Below are 16,669 nucleotides of genomic sequence, written 5' to 3' on the forward strand. Positions count from 1 at the left end.
AAGTCGCGGGAATAACCTGAATGCGGGAAGCGCAGGACTGTTCATTATGAAAAACCTATGGAAAACCCAAAGGCCTCTCGCCTTTGTCCAGCAGTGAACGTCATTTGGCTGTAACGACGAAATAGTAAAGAATGTAACTATCAAAAATCTTCTCTAAGGCAGCATTTTTCCAATTTCGCAACGAGCGCGGCAATCACACTTAACTAACAGACTAACAGAGAGCATAGCGAAATCTATTTTAATCACCAATTTTCAAAACTCCCGGAACTCTTTCCAGGTAACCACGTTAATTTGTACCAAACGACTGGACTATAATTAAATTGATAATTATAAGAATTTGGGTACATCTTCTCAAAAACAAAAGAACTGGTGCTAAAAGGGTTAAGTGACGTTTTGACATTTGTAGAGGGCCTTGTAGAAGGGGAGGCTATGGTGCTGAATGTGGATTAACTCGAGTGTCATAGTAACTTATTAGACTGCTAAGCTTGACGATAAAAAGAAAAATATTTTATTCAATGTACATAGTGTGGTCATAAGTTCTGTCATATGATAATAACCTTTGAATTTTGAATGAAGGTTTCAAAAACATTTTTTATTGAATTAGAATTAAAAAGAAAAAATGTGCGATAGTTCGAATTTTATTGTATGTGTAGTGGACGCATAAAGAAGTCCGAACTGCAGTTGTCACGTTGCATTGCTACGCGCCAAAGCAGATTTTCGTTGTGCTGAAAAAATTTAGTTTATCTTTTCATTAAATGATAGGTATAGGTGTACCAGAATCTCATGGCAAACAAAAATATTTGAAAAGTGTGTCTTTCATATGGCAAATGTCTATGGCTTTATTGTCACCTGTCAAAGTAAATCAAGTGAACTGTCAGTTGCTGCAGAAATTTTGTAATCTCTTCATGCCTATTTGTTATTTTTGTGAAAAAGTCGAAAAAGCTCAAGCAAGTGATATTGTTTTCAATGTGTATTGTAAAATAAGGCATAATTCAAAGTCAATCTTTGATTTTAAAGCGCGTCGTTGAGTTGACAGTAAGTTGGAGTGAAATTGGATACATTTAGTTTATTACCTAACTGCGTCAGAAAGAGGGTTTTAAATATTATTCTTATAATAGCTGCTTTATCGGGGGTTTCAGGTGTACCTCACAAATTGGTGCAGAGGAATGGTGAAAATGTTATGACCATGTAAATAAAATTGAAAAAGATTTCATCAAGTAAGATGTAAGATAGAATAATTGAAATGGTGGAAGAGCAATTTATAATAAATAACTCTATTATCTTGATCATCTATTGAAGAAAAGTGGAATCCTTGGAATCGTTTTCTAGTTCTGAATGAAGTGATTAGTTATAAGTATTATACATAATAAAATTAGTTACATAAAGTAATATACGATTTACTTATTTTTCAAGACATTTTCCTATTATTATTACTGACGGGATTGCTACCATGTACCTTAGTTTTGAGTTTCCAATATTTCGGCACTGTTGCAAGCGCCATGGTCACGGAGTAACTGCCAGACATCGTTCAGATGTGCGTTCAAAAGACCTGAGATTTTAAAAAATCCCACGTTTTGTTTAAACAGTAAGCGAAAAAAAGTGACTTGAAAATGGAATACAAAATGATAAGGTATGGTAAATGATAAGTCTTTATCAATGAAGAAGCAGAAGTTCAATTTCATGTGTCCTCCATCTAGGCTAGTTTCCATCGTCACTCAAAGTTTGGCTGCGGTCTCAAATTTGGGCTTAATTGAGGTATTTTTTGGGTGAGAGGCATAAGAACTAATGCCGTTTTATATCAAAAATTCATACTTAGAGGTAATCAACAAGGTACAAAGTATTTCCTTGTATGTTAGTCTGCCACTCTTTAGTAAGTCCTGAAATCCCCGCTTCGGCTCCCCTACTAACCATTCTAACCATTGTACACAGATAATATCTTACATGCAGCTTTTCATGTTACTACGTCACATTTTCAAAATCCGCGCGGAAAATCGCTCCTAGCGGAAGAGCGCACTTTGAGCTTGAATATTTCAGTCATTTTTAAAGATATCAAAAAAGTAAAAATACAGTATTCATTCAAATTTTTTGTAGTTTTTTTTGGCATCTTCAACAAAATTTGTGCGCCATGTCCATTATTTTCATTGTAAATGGTTAAATCTTTAAATGGTTTTCAGATTATGCACCAAATCAAATGAACACAGTAAATAATGACAATAATTTAATCTAGGTGGAGAGATGTGGGTGTGCGAGGGAAGGGGTCAATCTTAATGTTAGATTTTATCAAATACTCAATACTCAATACGTTTATTGCTTCCATAATAGTAATATAGGTGTTACAATGTGATAATACAGTTAAAAACTGTTGTAAAGCCTTTGAAAATGACGAAAAGAGATATTAGCCCAGACCAACATTTGTCACCGAAATACATTACCGTGCGCGTCCCTGTTTCAAAAACCGGGATAAAAACTATCTATGTCCTTTCCCGGGAGTTAAACTATCTCTATGCCAAATTTCATCAAAATCGGTTGAAAGCAAGACAGACAGATTCCTTTTGCATTTATAATATTGGTATGGGTAGTATAAATTTATAGCAGTAAAACTAAGACACAAATCATTTTAGGCACTCTTACACAATTACGACAGCTTCTAGCTGCAACTGATTTCTACATACACACATACACGGTACTGCTCGAGCAGTTGTGACTACTTCGGCACGGTGAAATTTCAGTTGCCAGGTATATTTTATACTGACTGCTCGAGCAAATATTACAAAGTAGCAGTGGTTCCTCTTCCTCAAAATCAATGTTGCTACTGATTTGAATGAAAATGAAATTGTGACCTGTTGAGCAGTTTTACTACCAACTACTCCAGCAGTTACCTATCAATGGTAGATTCAAGCTGTTGACTGGCTGCAAAAGCGGTCCGTGCCTTTATGTTGACCACTGGCTAATTGCTCGAACTGTCCGTGTATGGCGGGCCCAAACAGACTAATTTTTGCGCATGATAATTTATTATATGAAAGTTCTGTAGCTCTACCATAAGTTTAACCTTACCAAGTGCGTACAAAATGTATGGCAGATTGCACAGCGCCCCTAGCGGTGAACGGCAGAAGTTTGTGTAAGTTACAGTTAGTAGCAGCTAGTGGTAAAGTTTTTTTGCAGTTTTACAAAACACTCCATCCACTATGTCATCCACTCCATCCAGTAGGTACCTATCCATATTTCTGCTTACAAATCCAGACATAAGTGTAATAAGTTATATTATGGTAAATTTATGTTAAAATTTAAGCAAAAAGCATTCTGTGTTTATAAAATATGTTTATTTGCACCTAGTTTATCAATCACCATGTTATTTCCATGCTTTCTATCCAGTCGACTGCTCTAACGACAAGGGTGGGCACTAGTGGGCAGTCGTTGAGATGACAGCCTGAAAATCGTCGGCATCCACTAATTATGACCCTTATGTACCACTATATTGACAAAGTTCTCCGTCTTCGTACGCGATATTGGAAATTTGGCATCTACCATCGGCTGATCTGACATTAGGCGTAGTCTGGCTTTGATATTCAATTTTCAACTGTATTACCTTGACATTCAGTTCAAAATTGATTACTAGAAAATTATTTGACAGACGATTTCTACTCTCGACAAATGCATTTGAATTAGCCCACAGAATTTTCATTTGATAAGAAACATCCTATCATTATACAGTCCACTCATTTAGTAACTAAATTAATTTTTGAATATGAACATAATAAATTGATGCATGCCGGCCCTCAACTACTATTGGCTACCATCAGGGAAACTTACTGGCCGATAGGCGGCCGCAACTTAGCAAGAAAATGTTATCGTCAATGCGTACGTTGTAATCGCATGAAGGGTAAGACTTTTAACCCATTAATGGGAAATTTGCCGCAGCAGCGACTTCAACCAGGTGGATACCCATTTGATAGTGTAGGCGTAGACTATGCAGGCCCTATGGCTGTCGCTAATCGCACAGGCCGTGGCTGTAGACTCACTAAATCGTACATTGCAATTTTTGTATGTTTCACGACCAAAGCGGTACACCTTGAGCTAGTGGGTGATTTAACAAGTAAAAATTACCTTCTCGCGCTGCGCAGATTCATCTCACGCAGAGGAAAACCCTCTCACATATTTTCAGATAACGGTACCTCATTCGTAGGAGCGGTTAACGAGATTTCGAAATTCTTGAAAGGCAATTGTGATTCATTGGCTTCGGACATGGCGCAGGAAAGTATTAATTTTCATTTCATACCTGCGTATAGTCCTAATTTTGGAGGTCTCTGGGAGGCTGGCGTTAAGTCAGTTAAATTTCATTTGAATAGAGTGCTGGGAAATTGTAATCTTACGTTCGAAGAGCTCACTACCACTTTGGTGCAAATCGAGGCGATACTTAACTCTCGGCCACTCTCTCCGTTGTCATCGGACCCCGCAGACCTGACGCCACTCACGCCCGGCCACTTCCTCATCGGCCGCCCTCTCACCGCCCTGCCGAACTCCAGCTACGCAGACTGCCCCATCAGCAGGTTAACACGATTTCAACGCATTGAGCAATTACGCCAACACTTTTGGACGAGATGGAGCAAAGAGTACATTGCAGAACTTCAGCAAAGAGCCAAATGGCATTCATGCAAGTACTCCCTAGAAGTCGACACGCTTGTACTGCTGAAAGAAGATGGACTTCCACCTCTAAAATGGAAACTTGGGCGCATTGTCAAAGTCTTTCCTGGTGCCAGTGATGGGATCTGTCGAGTTGCTGACATACAGACTGCAAACGGCATCGTACGGCGTAGCTTCAGCAAGATTGTTCCGTTGCTCCCAGAAGAAGACGTTTCGGTTGAAGGACGAGCCTTCAACGCGCGGGGGCATGTTCGCGATCGCGAGTGATACCCTATATAAAAATTGTGACATTGACAGTGGTGCCAACCGTCGTACACCCTATATTTTAAGTTTCTCTCTCTGCCTTGTGGAACCGATCAGTACACACGTCTGTTGAAATTATTTCGCATTTTTACTTCAAAATATACCTGGCCCCCCTTCATCCAGTTTATTCTGTAACCTATTATTAATACCGTTTGATAGAGCTCATGAAGCACTTTTAGGATCAGTAACTAGTTTATTGATATCTTGTATAGTTTAGAAATAATCGAGTGAGATCACTTATCGTTTCCACCCTGTATAATCTCTTTTATCACAGAATACTATTATTTCAGTTTTCTTTCGTATCAATTTTTCCGAAATACAAATTAGTTTCACGACTGTTGACTTTTCCATTGATTTCTTGCACTCTGCAATTTTGAACTCTATACAGAGCAAGGTCGCTTCAAATTGCTAAAATCCTTTTTAGTTTTTTTTTTACCATTATTATTTCACAGCTGTCATCACCCAATACGTAATGGTTGAGTACTTACAGTTCATTTGTCTATGCATTTTGTCAACTACAGACGTAAGTGTAGTGTACCTAAATGTGCACACTGGCTCACCGTTACACCAAGCGTCTCACTGCGGCACGTCCGTACTCGCCGGCGTCTGCCGTACGACTGACTCGTCCCACTCGTAACGACGTCACGTGACTGCCTATCACTTATGTACGTGAGACAGCGTATTGTATCTATCTAGTACGTAGATACAAACACTACAGTAAGACCAAGTAAATAAATTATGATAATCCAAATCGATGAACAAGATAAGGAATACGGCGGGTTTGCGAATAACTGTAAGGAATGTACGCCTTTGCATACCGTATTTGGTTTTCTAATTCTAGATACCAGTTTTGCTGTGGACATAGCTCTTTCTATCTTCAAGACGCTGACTTACTGTTTAGGGATGTGCTTTAAGAAGGACATAATAATATGTTTTCAGCAAAACTGTGCTTTAAGCAAAGAATATTGCCTCTACAAAAAATACCGATTGGATCCTCAATTAATTGTTTTCATCTTTCCTCTTTTGTAAACTATTACTTTATATGCCAAACTTTAATTACAGAAGCTTTTAAATGTTGAATTTTTGTCCTCTATTTAATGCATCTATCTTTGCAACAAGTCCATCTTCCAGGTCTAATCTAGGGATAGTAAGATTCCATTATCAGGTCACTTGAGTCTTTACTGCAGGAGGTTGACCTTTTTACTAATTTACTAGAGGCCAAAGGGAGGATTTGACCTACACTCTATTATTTCACGAGTATCTATCTCAAGTGGCAGCGGGGAGCACATAGTACGTAGAACTGACGGCCGATGGGGCAGCAAGGTTCTGGAGTGGAGGCCGCGTACCGGAAAACGCAACGTGAGACATCCACCCACAAGGTGGACCGACGACCTGATAAAGGTAGCAGGAAGGCGCTGGATGCAGGCCGCTACCAACCGTGCGATGTGGAAGTCATTGGGGGAGGCGTATGTTCAGCAGTGGACGTCCTATGGCTGAAATAATGATGATGATCTATCTCAAAACAAATCAAATAAAAATTTGTTATGGCACTATATTGACTTGCATAAGCTAGATTAGACATTATTTTTGATGATCACCAGTCAATCTACGGGGCATACTGTCGTAAGACTATAGTTCGTAAAATCAAGAGTATCAAATCGGTTTACACTGGTTGCATAAAGTATTGTGACGGCACCACATTAGTCAGCGGTCACGCACTTGACCCTGCGTGTGATTTTATTAGGCAACTGTGCTTTGTAGTGCTGGGATGCTGTGGCAAATAAAACTAGGGTATTCTGCTACTGCGTTGGAAAAAAATAACATTTATTGATTTTGGAAAAAGCACGACGACATAGACAACAAAAACGTTGCGGGTCCAGTGACAGTTTGACTTTCCCTTGGGACAAACTGGGGTGGTTGGATTTTTATTGGCGGCCAAGCTGTAGATCCTGTACTACTGTACCTGCTTATGCAGATTACAGCGGGAACGAGATATGGGAAATAGTCTCGTGTCTGTATTTTCTATGACTTTAGTAGCTGTTAATATCATTACATAAAATTTTCAATTGTGATTTGTTTCAACGAAAAGCTGCAAAATCAGTATCATGCACTCTACAGTTGAGATACGGTCTACCCCTACAGTGGGACGCACTATAAACTTACTTTGATAGTACAGAACTACAGATACAATTGTGAACCTTTAGAAACCTCATGACAAAAGACTGTCCCACGAAATCGGGACACCTACAATTACATGTCCCGTGGGCGGACCAAGTCGTTGAAGACATTACGGCCGATTAGAATTAACAACGTTAATAAGATAAAGTGAAGGAATGCGCGCATAATGGAGTTGGACGTTTTAACAATCGCCTGTCACAATACAAGTTGAACAGCCAGTTCGTGGACAATAACCCATCAAACTATTAGTCAAAGAGTTTATACGAGTAAACCCGCAACAAATTACTACTACTATGTAAAAAAAAAGTATATAAGTAGTATATCCGTTAAGCTAGCACCCATAACACAAGCATTAACTTGCTTACTTTGGGGCTAGCTGGCGCTGTGTGGAATAGTCCAAAGATTTATTTATTTATTATTTATTTAATTCAGTCATCACTATCTACCAGTTTTATTGAAAAATAGCTCTTATTACAATCCACAGTGCTTTTAATTTTTTTCATTTGTTCAGCTGTAAATATGCTGTAGACTGTACATTTAATTAAAAAATATTTATATTTGTACAGATTTATGTACATTACGACTTCAAATTGTTAATTGAATTAATAAACATTTTACTTTTATGATTCATGATTCTTGCAGTATAATTATTAATTACTTATCCATCATTATCAAATTTTACCAATCAGGAACTGTCAATAGAGAAAACTTAAAAATACAATTATTTATTAATCGTTTCTTAATCATAATATTTTTTTGCGTGGCAGCATTTATTTGTAAATTAGTTAAACATACAAAAGAATTACACAATAATAATCGTACTAGAAATTATTACCTTATTTAAAGGCTCTATGCCTTTCCCTATACAGTCTAATTACATAGTTAATTCTAAGGCTGAGTTGCAACTCAAGTTGTAAAGCAAGTTGGTGCACCAACTTACTTTAATCGTAACTAACAACAACCTGTGTTTTTTGTATGGAGTTTGACAGATTTTTGACGTTTGTTAAAGTAAGATGGTGCAACTCAGTCTAATACTATATCATGTTCAATCGACAGCTAACAATGTCGTTTGAACTAGCTGTTCTATTCCAGCTGTGGCCTATCACTCGGCAGATAATTTCTCTATTTGTATGGTTTACTCATTCATGGTTCACTGTTTCACGCACTTGGTTGAAACGTGTTCGTTTCATACAAGTGTTCGTTTCATACATAATGCATGGTGTTTATGTAAGCTAGTGTTGTTTCGGTCTATTTGGATATCTTGATAGGGATTTAGTACACACTTATTAGTTTACTAACATAATTTAATGCGCTATGCGTGTGCACAACAAGAAATCAATTAGGGAGCGCGAGAATGTAAACATTTTTTATGTTAATTATTTTTATGTAAAATTGGTTATTGCACACAGCAAGGTTCTGGAGTGGAGGCCACGTAACGGAAAGAAAACGCAGCGTGTGACGTCCACCCACAAGGTGGACCGATGACCTGATAAAGGTAGCAGGAAGGCACTGGATGCAGGCCGCTACCAACCGTGCGATGTGGAAGTCATTGGGGGAGGCCTATGTTCAGCAGTGGACGTCTTATGGCTGAAATGATGATAATGATGTAGTTGCGCTAAGTTAGTGCTCCTAGAGTGCATTTCGTATTGACAAAAAACAGCTTGTTGAACTCCTGGCTAATTATTGTCAGCCCATTTACACCGTCACAGAGCTGTCGTTAACCTAAATTGATAGTTAGCAATTAGTTATCTTTCAAATAAACTAATTTGACAATGTGTTTGAAAGAAAATGCACAACTTACAACTACGATGCATTGCGAGATGCAAAGTTCATTCATTTATTGAAACACTTTATTGATAAGTAAGTAGCTAATATCAATAATTATGTATGCCTTCCGAAAGGTAGTGGTTGTGTTGTTTAAATAGAAATCTCATAAAAATAAATTCACTTCCCCATATAAAACTATGTTTCAACTTGAGCATTAAAATGACCCTATTATGGATGAATGGATCAGATTTTTTTAAAAGACAATAATGATTTACATCATGTAAAAGTAACCTAAAATGATATAGGTGTATATTATGTTTTACACACAAAAATGTTCATTTAAAATCATGCAGAAATCGACCTTCTAATCGTTTTGTCTCACCACATTGAATTATTTTGCTTGATCACACTCTGAGACACGTGGACTTTTTGCGCGTCTGTCTCTGGAATGGAATAACAAAAAGAATGCGCAAACCAATAAAAAGTTGCGGTCTGATAATTATTTTTTTCTTAAGTCGGACTCACACTGATAATTTACTGATTAACGCCTTCGTGGTCTAGTGGTTATTGTTTATTAGTTAAACTCTCAACTTAGTTTAGTTATTTAGGACAATTAGGTTGATTAATTGTCCTAATGACGCGAGCTTCAGAGGGCACGTAAATCTCTTCTTTCTTTCTCTCTTCTCTTAAAAATCTGTCCAATTGAGCAACGTCAAACACCAAAGGCAGCAAAATGTTGTCAATAGAGCTATACAATACAACCCACATAGAAGGAAATCAATAATAATAACACCATGATATCAATCACCTAGCCATCCAAGTATTTCAAGCTAAACATTGCTACATCCTATGTATTTGTAATAAATGCGAATTTGCAACAAAAAAACCCACTGTCGACGGTCCATAGCAAAGTATTAATATGACAAATTCGTATTGTAATCGACCAAGAGAACGAAGATCTTTGTATTATTTAAGGACTTTTACTCGTCTAACATGATTTTGGCCTAGGCAGTTACTATTTAATTTAGTAAACTGTGGTGTCATTGGGATTCGGACTCGCAACTCCTGACGTTAGTTGTAGTCAAATAATGCAGTTTTCTTGAGATACTCGTACTTTGGACTCTCCATACGAATGTAGGATTCGTGTAACGGTCAGTCCACAGTCCACACGTCCGAGATAATGGTGTAAATTGGACTCACAGTTATCGGCCTAGAACGTAAACAAACAAACGGCATTATAGATACTCGTAAATATATTGTTGGTCCACCAAAGGCCGACTTAGATTGTTTACCAATGTGGGTCATGGGACATGCCCCCTCGAATTCTTAATGAACAATTTGCCTCTTGCCTTACAAAGGACATTGACTTTTATAGCTCAATCTAAAAGTCAATCTGTGTTGATTTTACGACACTTAATCAGTTAGTCGATATCATAATTGAAAAACAAGTTGTTTGTTAAATTAACGCCAACAGTTCTTATAATAATTATATCGTGTCAGCCTCGTCAATAAGTAGTCCCATCCCAGTTTTCATACAATCAAAACAATATACCTAATATTATATGAAATTTTGTTAGGCTTATTTGCTCTTAGTTACTGCTACTGCTTACAAATGATAACACTGCGGAACAAAAAAAATAAAAAAATCTGCGGCATCTATTTTGTTAATGGATTTTGTAAATACTTGTATTAGACATAAATGGTGTGCATTTACTTTCTTTGGATTGACTCTGGTTCTTGAGATAAACGAGACACAAGAAATCAATGAAAAAAATTAAGCGACCCTCCCTAAACTTATATTAATTTGATTATACCCACTAAGTTTTATTTTCTACTCATGTTTTAGTGTAGTTGTAGTTACAACAATTTAGTAATCAGCTACTAGACCTTGAAATTAAGACTCTTTGCCATACTGGAGTCAAGCTGGACGTAAAGGACTTCAATTTGGAAGACCAAAGATATGAACTGAGCTTTCTAATCACTAAAATGATCAACAGTCAGCCAAATTAAAGTCCTTTACGTCCTGAAACGTCCGTTTGAATACGGAAAAAATAAATTCGATTGACCGCAAATCCGTACTCTTATTAAGACACTGTATTTGAAAACCACATAACACAAATTGAATCTGAAGCATGGCTAAGCTTTGTTTTAGTAGTCAAACAATATTTGGGGAGTCATAGAGCACCAGACGTTTCAGAATTGTTTGCTGAATTGTTTTAAAAATTTAACACATAAGGATCTAATTTGAGTATTTTTTTTTTTTTAACAATAGCCATTTGGACAGGTTCTCCCATAATCTGGGTGATTACAGTGAGGAATAAGCAGAACGGTTCTACCAGAACATCAGGATAATGGAAGAATGATATCTACGGTCAATGGGACCGCCAGATGATGGTTGATTACTGTTGCCATAATTATGGAATTTTCCTGACCAAAACCATAACATAAAAGCTTACAGAAAAAGCTTTTTGTACTTTTTTTTTTTATTATTTGATGAAAAGCAAATATATTTTTAATTTTTATATCGTTCTTAAATAGAATCTTAGTGTAAATATTTTTTTTATACAGATTGGTGTTTTTATTTTGGTTTTTTTCATATAAATAGTTAATAGTATTTATCTCAAGATCTAGAGTCAATTTGACAAATCTAATATTTTTCTAGTATTCAGCACACTAGTCGCATACAGAATTGACTCTAAACTACCATGCCGCAAAATAACTGTTTACAAAATGGCCGCTCACTCGGTCGCCATCTTGATTTTCTGAATTTTCGGATTTTTCCCATAATTTGGGTCGTATAACCGACCAAACCCCATTTTTGGATTTTTTCTGCCATATCTCCTTCTGTCCGTCCTTTTAACTTTAAAGACACCCATGTCGAAAAAAATACTTTTCCCCGTAGCTGCCAGTGTTGCCAGGTGATCGAGATGAAAATGGTCAAATGTCATTTGTACGACCCTTTTGCAGGAGGCGTCATCCAAATTTTTGACCGGAAGTCGTTATTTCCACTTTCGACATTTTTGGACCAAATCTCCCAAGGCTTGGCAACACTGGAGAAATTTCTTCACCCAAGCGACACCTCTTGACAAGACACACAAACGCCTCATACAACTCGTCTTTCCCAAATGTTGCCAACTACTCGAAAAATGTCACATTTCAGTTTTAATTTCACTTTACAAAATTCGACAACCGTCATTCAGGACTGATTTTTCGCAGGCAACCCTATACCACCGTGTTCATAATGAAATAATCTTTATTTTCATTTAAATTTGATTAAATTATCAGACCGATGCAAAATGCTCTATCAATTTACCTGTTTATACCTGGCAACCCGAGAGTTATGACTGGAAAAGAATAGGCAACCTAACGTTTGCATATTCTATGGGCTTCATACTTTCGATTGGTATGGAGTTTGTTTAATAGTCAAACCGATGAAATATTTAAAAAAAAATCTTTTTTTAATGATTAATTAATCATATCCTGGACTGAAATTTATTAGGCAACCCTTAAGCAATATAATTATTGACATGTTAAATTGTATATAAAATATGTTTTATCAAATAAGCATCTCGGTGAAGGTCGTTGTATAGCGGGATCTTAGACTATAAGTAAACGAGCAAATGAATACTAGGGATTCCATTTTTAGTAGTATTTTTTTCTTTTTAAGAGTATTTCTTGAAACAAAAAATAGATTGACTGCGTTGTGCTCTGTACTACAGTGATTCACTTACTTCACATCATCTCCACAATCATTAACATTGTCGTCATCATAATTATCATTCGCCCACGTTTAATGGACATAGGCCTCTCACAATGCACGCTTTACTGAGATGGATTCGCAGATATTCTTTACAAACTGTTACCTTGAATAAATTAATGTTAATTAATAATTTATAATGCTTTAAAAGGATGACAAAAATGTAAGCTATGACTTCACACCATATTGAGTTATACAGCAGTAGAATTTCCTTACGGAAAAGGTATGATACTCCGACATTTCTTCATTTTTGTCGAGTGTCGTAACGCCTATGCAAATGCACCTCGATTCGCGATAAAATATATTAATAATTGCTTCATTAATATCTGAGAATCTTCAAGTTATTCAGCATTGTAAGTCTCTGCGGAAACAATATTATGAACTTAAGACCATATTTTTGTCGCAAAATATTACCACTTACGACTAAATAAGATGTCGTAGTAATTTAAAGTAATGTGCCATTGCTTTGGACAGACGATGGCTTATCAACCTAAACACTGTGATGCATCTTAATTAGTTATTCTATGAGCTATTTTAAATGTTTAATTTCATGCACTGTTGCGACTGTAAAGTGTCAAAAAATGTTTTAAAATCTTTGGTCTTCAATTTTCAGGTTTTGATATACCTACCTACTCGTAGGATAATTAGTCTTCCAGCGACTTGGCCCACGTTTAGCTTCATCAGATTGATTTTGTTTTTAATTTTTTCTTCCGGAAAAAAGTGGGCCAAGTCACTGGAAGACTCTCTACATAATAGCAGGCCTGTTCATCTCCGCGAGTTTACATCGAAAAAAAAACACGCACGATGGCCCACCTACAGGATACTATTCGACAAGGCCTCACATACGAGCGAACATTGACTCACGCACACGTATTCTTGTGTATGATGGAAGAAAATAAAGAAAATGGTGTACTAAATACTGTGCAGTATTTAACTGCCTAAATAATAATAAAAACACAGAATGTACTTTTTTAAGTTGCCTCAAGACACTGAGAGGTAAATAAGTAGTTAATATTATTCATGATAATTCATGCTAAATCATGTATTTCCTACTTTCATGTATTTCGATAGGAAATCACATCATTTTACCGAAGTCAGCCCTATAGCTTCGGCGCAGTGCCGATCACTGACGTTTGTCAACAAAATGGTGCTTGACTCTTGAGACAGGCTAAATTACACCATATTGTTAATGACATTGAGCATACATTTTTTTAAATACCTTCGCGAAGTAAAACTTCTGTACGTAGTACTTATTATTATTCTGTGATAATAGGGACAACCACCTAATGTCTCGTTTTTTAAAACCTGTCCTTGACAATGGTATTTAACATTATTGTACCTATTTAGCCCTCAACACTGAAAACGCAAAGCTGCTCAGACTCACGCGCATTTACTGATTACCCTATGAAGTACGCTTGTTAGCCTTCCCAAACAAAAGTACTGCCGCAATCAATCCGGTTACTGCCATATAAATAAAACATACGAGTCTCGGCCGCGTCTGGTTTCAATATTTATGGCAATGCAAAGTGAATTAAATCTTATCTTTTGTATCTTGTAATGTTCGTCAATCGATCCGGTTTGCGTTTTGAGTACTTATTGACTTTTGTAAACAAAAGCAACGACATTGTTTTGTTAAGATTTTACTTTAAAGTTAAGTATCTAAGGCTGGGTTGCACCATCTTACTTTAACTGTGACAAACGTTTACGGCCCGATCGCGAACGTCGGTCTGCGACCGACGCGGACGAGCCTGGGCTTCGCTTCGCGAAGCCCACACTCGGCCTCGTCGGCACGCGCACCGACGATCGCCAAACGGCTAGAGTACCTTCTGTACTCGCCACTCTGCCCGGTGAAGCTGGAAAAACTCCTCAAGCTACCAGCGCGCGTCCCTTCAAAAAAAAAAAAAAAAAGTGACAGACGTCAAAAATCTGTCAAAACGTCACCAATTCTTCTCTTCTTCTCGTCATGTCGACAACAAACTTACACAGCATCGGCCCAAAACTCTGCCACAAGAATGGCGTTGTCAGAAGCCTTCATTAAATCTTCCTGCGTGCAGTTGTTTGGGCACGCAGGGCACGACATCATGTGCTTCGTTTACACGGACATGACATTTACCATTTAATCAAGTAAGACATAAGTATGCTAAGAACAGTAATAGAGCTAACAGAACAGTGTGTCAACCACAAGGTAATGCATATCAGTCGTCTAATGTTTGAAAAACAGACTTGCGAAATAGAAGAAATATTTTCATAACCGAACCACGACTGTAACTATGTTACCGAATTTAACAATGTGTAATAATAACACTTCAGTTATTTTAACTGCGATAGTCACTTGTTTGTATTCAAGTCACTTATTTAACTTTCCTATTTAATCATAATAAGAACAATAATTATATTTAATACATGATCTGTTTAGATCATTCGTTATTGTTTATTTATACCTCTAGTAGAAATACAAACTTACAAATATTTTGATTGCTTCATATTAGTTATCTTAGTTACTGTGTAGAAAATTTGTAACATGTTTAACAAATTCAAATTCAAATTCAATAATTTATTTGCTAGAATACATTATTACATTCATGCTCGTTTTACAAAGCAGATCTTATAGCTAATATGATTCCCATGTATTCAGCAATTCAAACAACATTTCTGAAGACAATATTTTAATATTATTTTTCTTTATCTCTATCTTAGATGACATTTATTGAATTTGATTTTCCAGTTAATAGAACTAAGTAACTGGAAGTCTGAGAGGATTTTAAGGAAGCAAAAACACGTTTAAAGCAAGAAAGCGTATGAATAGTAAACAAAGTGAGTGAAAGTAGTAGGTATACTTACGATTACTAGACTACGCTTAGCTAGATGGAAATCCTTGTCTGAAAACATCTAAATTCTTATCTAAATGATAAAATCTGAAACACAATAAACATCCACAAATGTTGCTTTTAATATCCCGACCAAGAAACGGAATTCGGTTTCTGACATTTAACTCTTCGCTGGCATTTCGACCAAAAACTGCGCCTGCGACGCGTTGCGAAACGTCAGGTGCTCGAAGTTCGAAATTCAAAACGGTTACCGTTGCGCAATGACAGATCTTAACTTAATGTTAGTTTAGAGGAGTCTCAGGGAACACTTACTATAAATTATATTATATCCTTGGACATTTTACACTGCGCTTCTAGTCCCAAACTAAGCAAAGCTTGTACTATGAGTACTAGACAACGGCTATAAACATACTTAATTTTTTTTTGTAAATACATACTTATTATACATAGAAAACACCCAGTCCAATACCAAAAAATATGTTCATGCACACAAATGTTTGTACTGTGCGGGAATCGAACCCGCTACCTCCGGAATAGTAGTCCGTTTCGAACCACTACACCAAACGGCCGACTGACAAACAAAAATGTAATTATTCTTTGTTACGATGAATTTTGTTTCCTTAATTCTAGCTCCATTCGTAGATTTATGCTGGAGTTTTTCAAAATTACTGGCTTAAAAGTAGTAGGTAACTTAATTATGCGATTTCAAAGAAAACAGCATTATTGCAGCTGTGAAAGATTCTGGTTTTAAAGATATGAGAATATAATTTGGTGTGATAGGACGGTAGCATATCAGACTATACATTTTCGTAGCAAACTCACCTCTATTACAACTGCTTAGAACCCACAGTGTTTAACTTGACCAGCCGCCATCTATAGGTAAGAACATAGATGTTCTGTTTCTATTCTACTTAAACTATTTCTTTGAAAAGTAACTTTTAGATTGAGGAAACAATCTTGTTTAAAACAGAAAACAATACGAAGTGAGAAGTAACTGAAAATTGAGGTAATAAGCACCGACCATCTTATTAATTACCTGAAATAAGGTGTAACTTACAACAAGCTCATGCACACAGATAACTAAGGCCGGGTTGCACCATCTCACCTTAACTTTAACGAACGTCAAAAATATGTCAAACTCCATACAAAAAGCACCGGTTATCGTTATAGTTACGGTCAAAGTTAGCTGGTGCAA

The 16,669-nt window shown here is 36.7% G+C and overlaps 2 protein-coding genes across 3 annotated transcripts in view; both read left to right on the plus strand.

Moving 5' to 3' along the window:
• The window catches only part of LOC135073978 (uncharacterized), a 287,319-nt gene that overhangs the window by 28,659 nt on the left and 241,991 nt on the right, over positions 1–16,669 (plus strand). The gene's annotated exons all lie outside the window — the stretch shown is intronic.
• On the plus strand, positions 3,697–5,022 carry LOC135073976 (uncharacterized). Its single transcript, XM_063968256.1, has one exon. The coding sequence runs from the start codon at positions 3,763–3,765 to the stop codon at positions 4,906–4,908; it is 1,146 nt and encodes a 381-aa protein (XP_063824326.1). The 5' UTR covers positions 3,697–3,762; the 3' UTR covers positions 4,909–5,022.

Source organism: Ostrinia nubilalis, chromosome 8 (assembly GCF_963855985.1).
Source record: "Ostrinia nubilalis chromosome 8, ilOstNubi1.1, whole genome shotgun sequence".
Taxonomy (NCBI): Eukaryota; Metazoa; Arthropoda; class Insecta; order Lepidoptera; family Crambidae; genus Ostrinia; species Ostrinia nubilalis.

Bases quoted from the DNA above. Each gene is read 5' to 3' on its own strand.
- LOC135073976 (XM_063968256.1), top strand. From the start codon at position 3,763: ATGCATGCCGGCCCTCAACTACTATTGGCTACCATCAGGGAAACTTAC.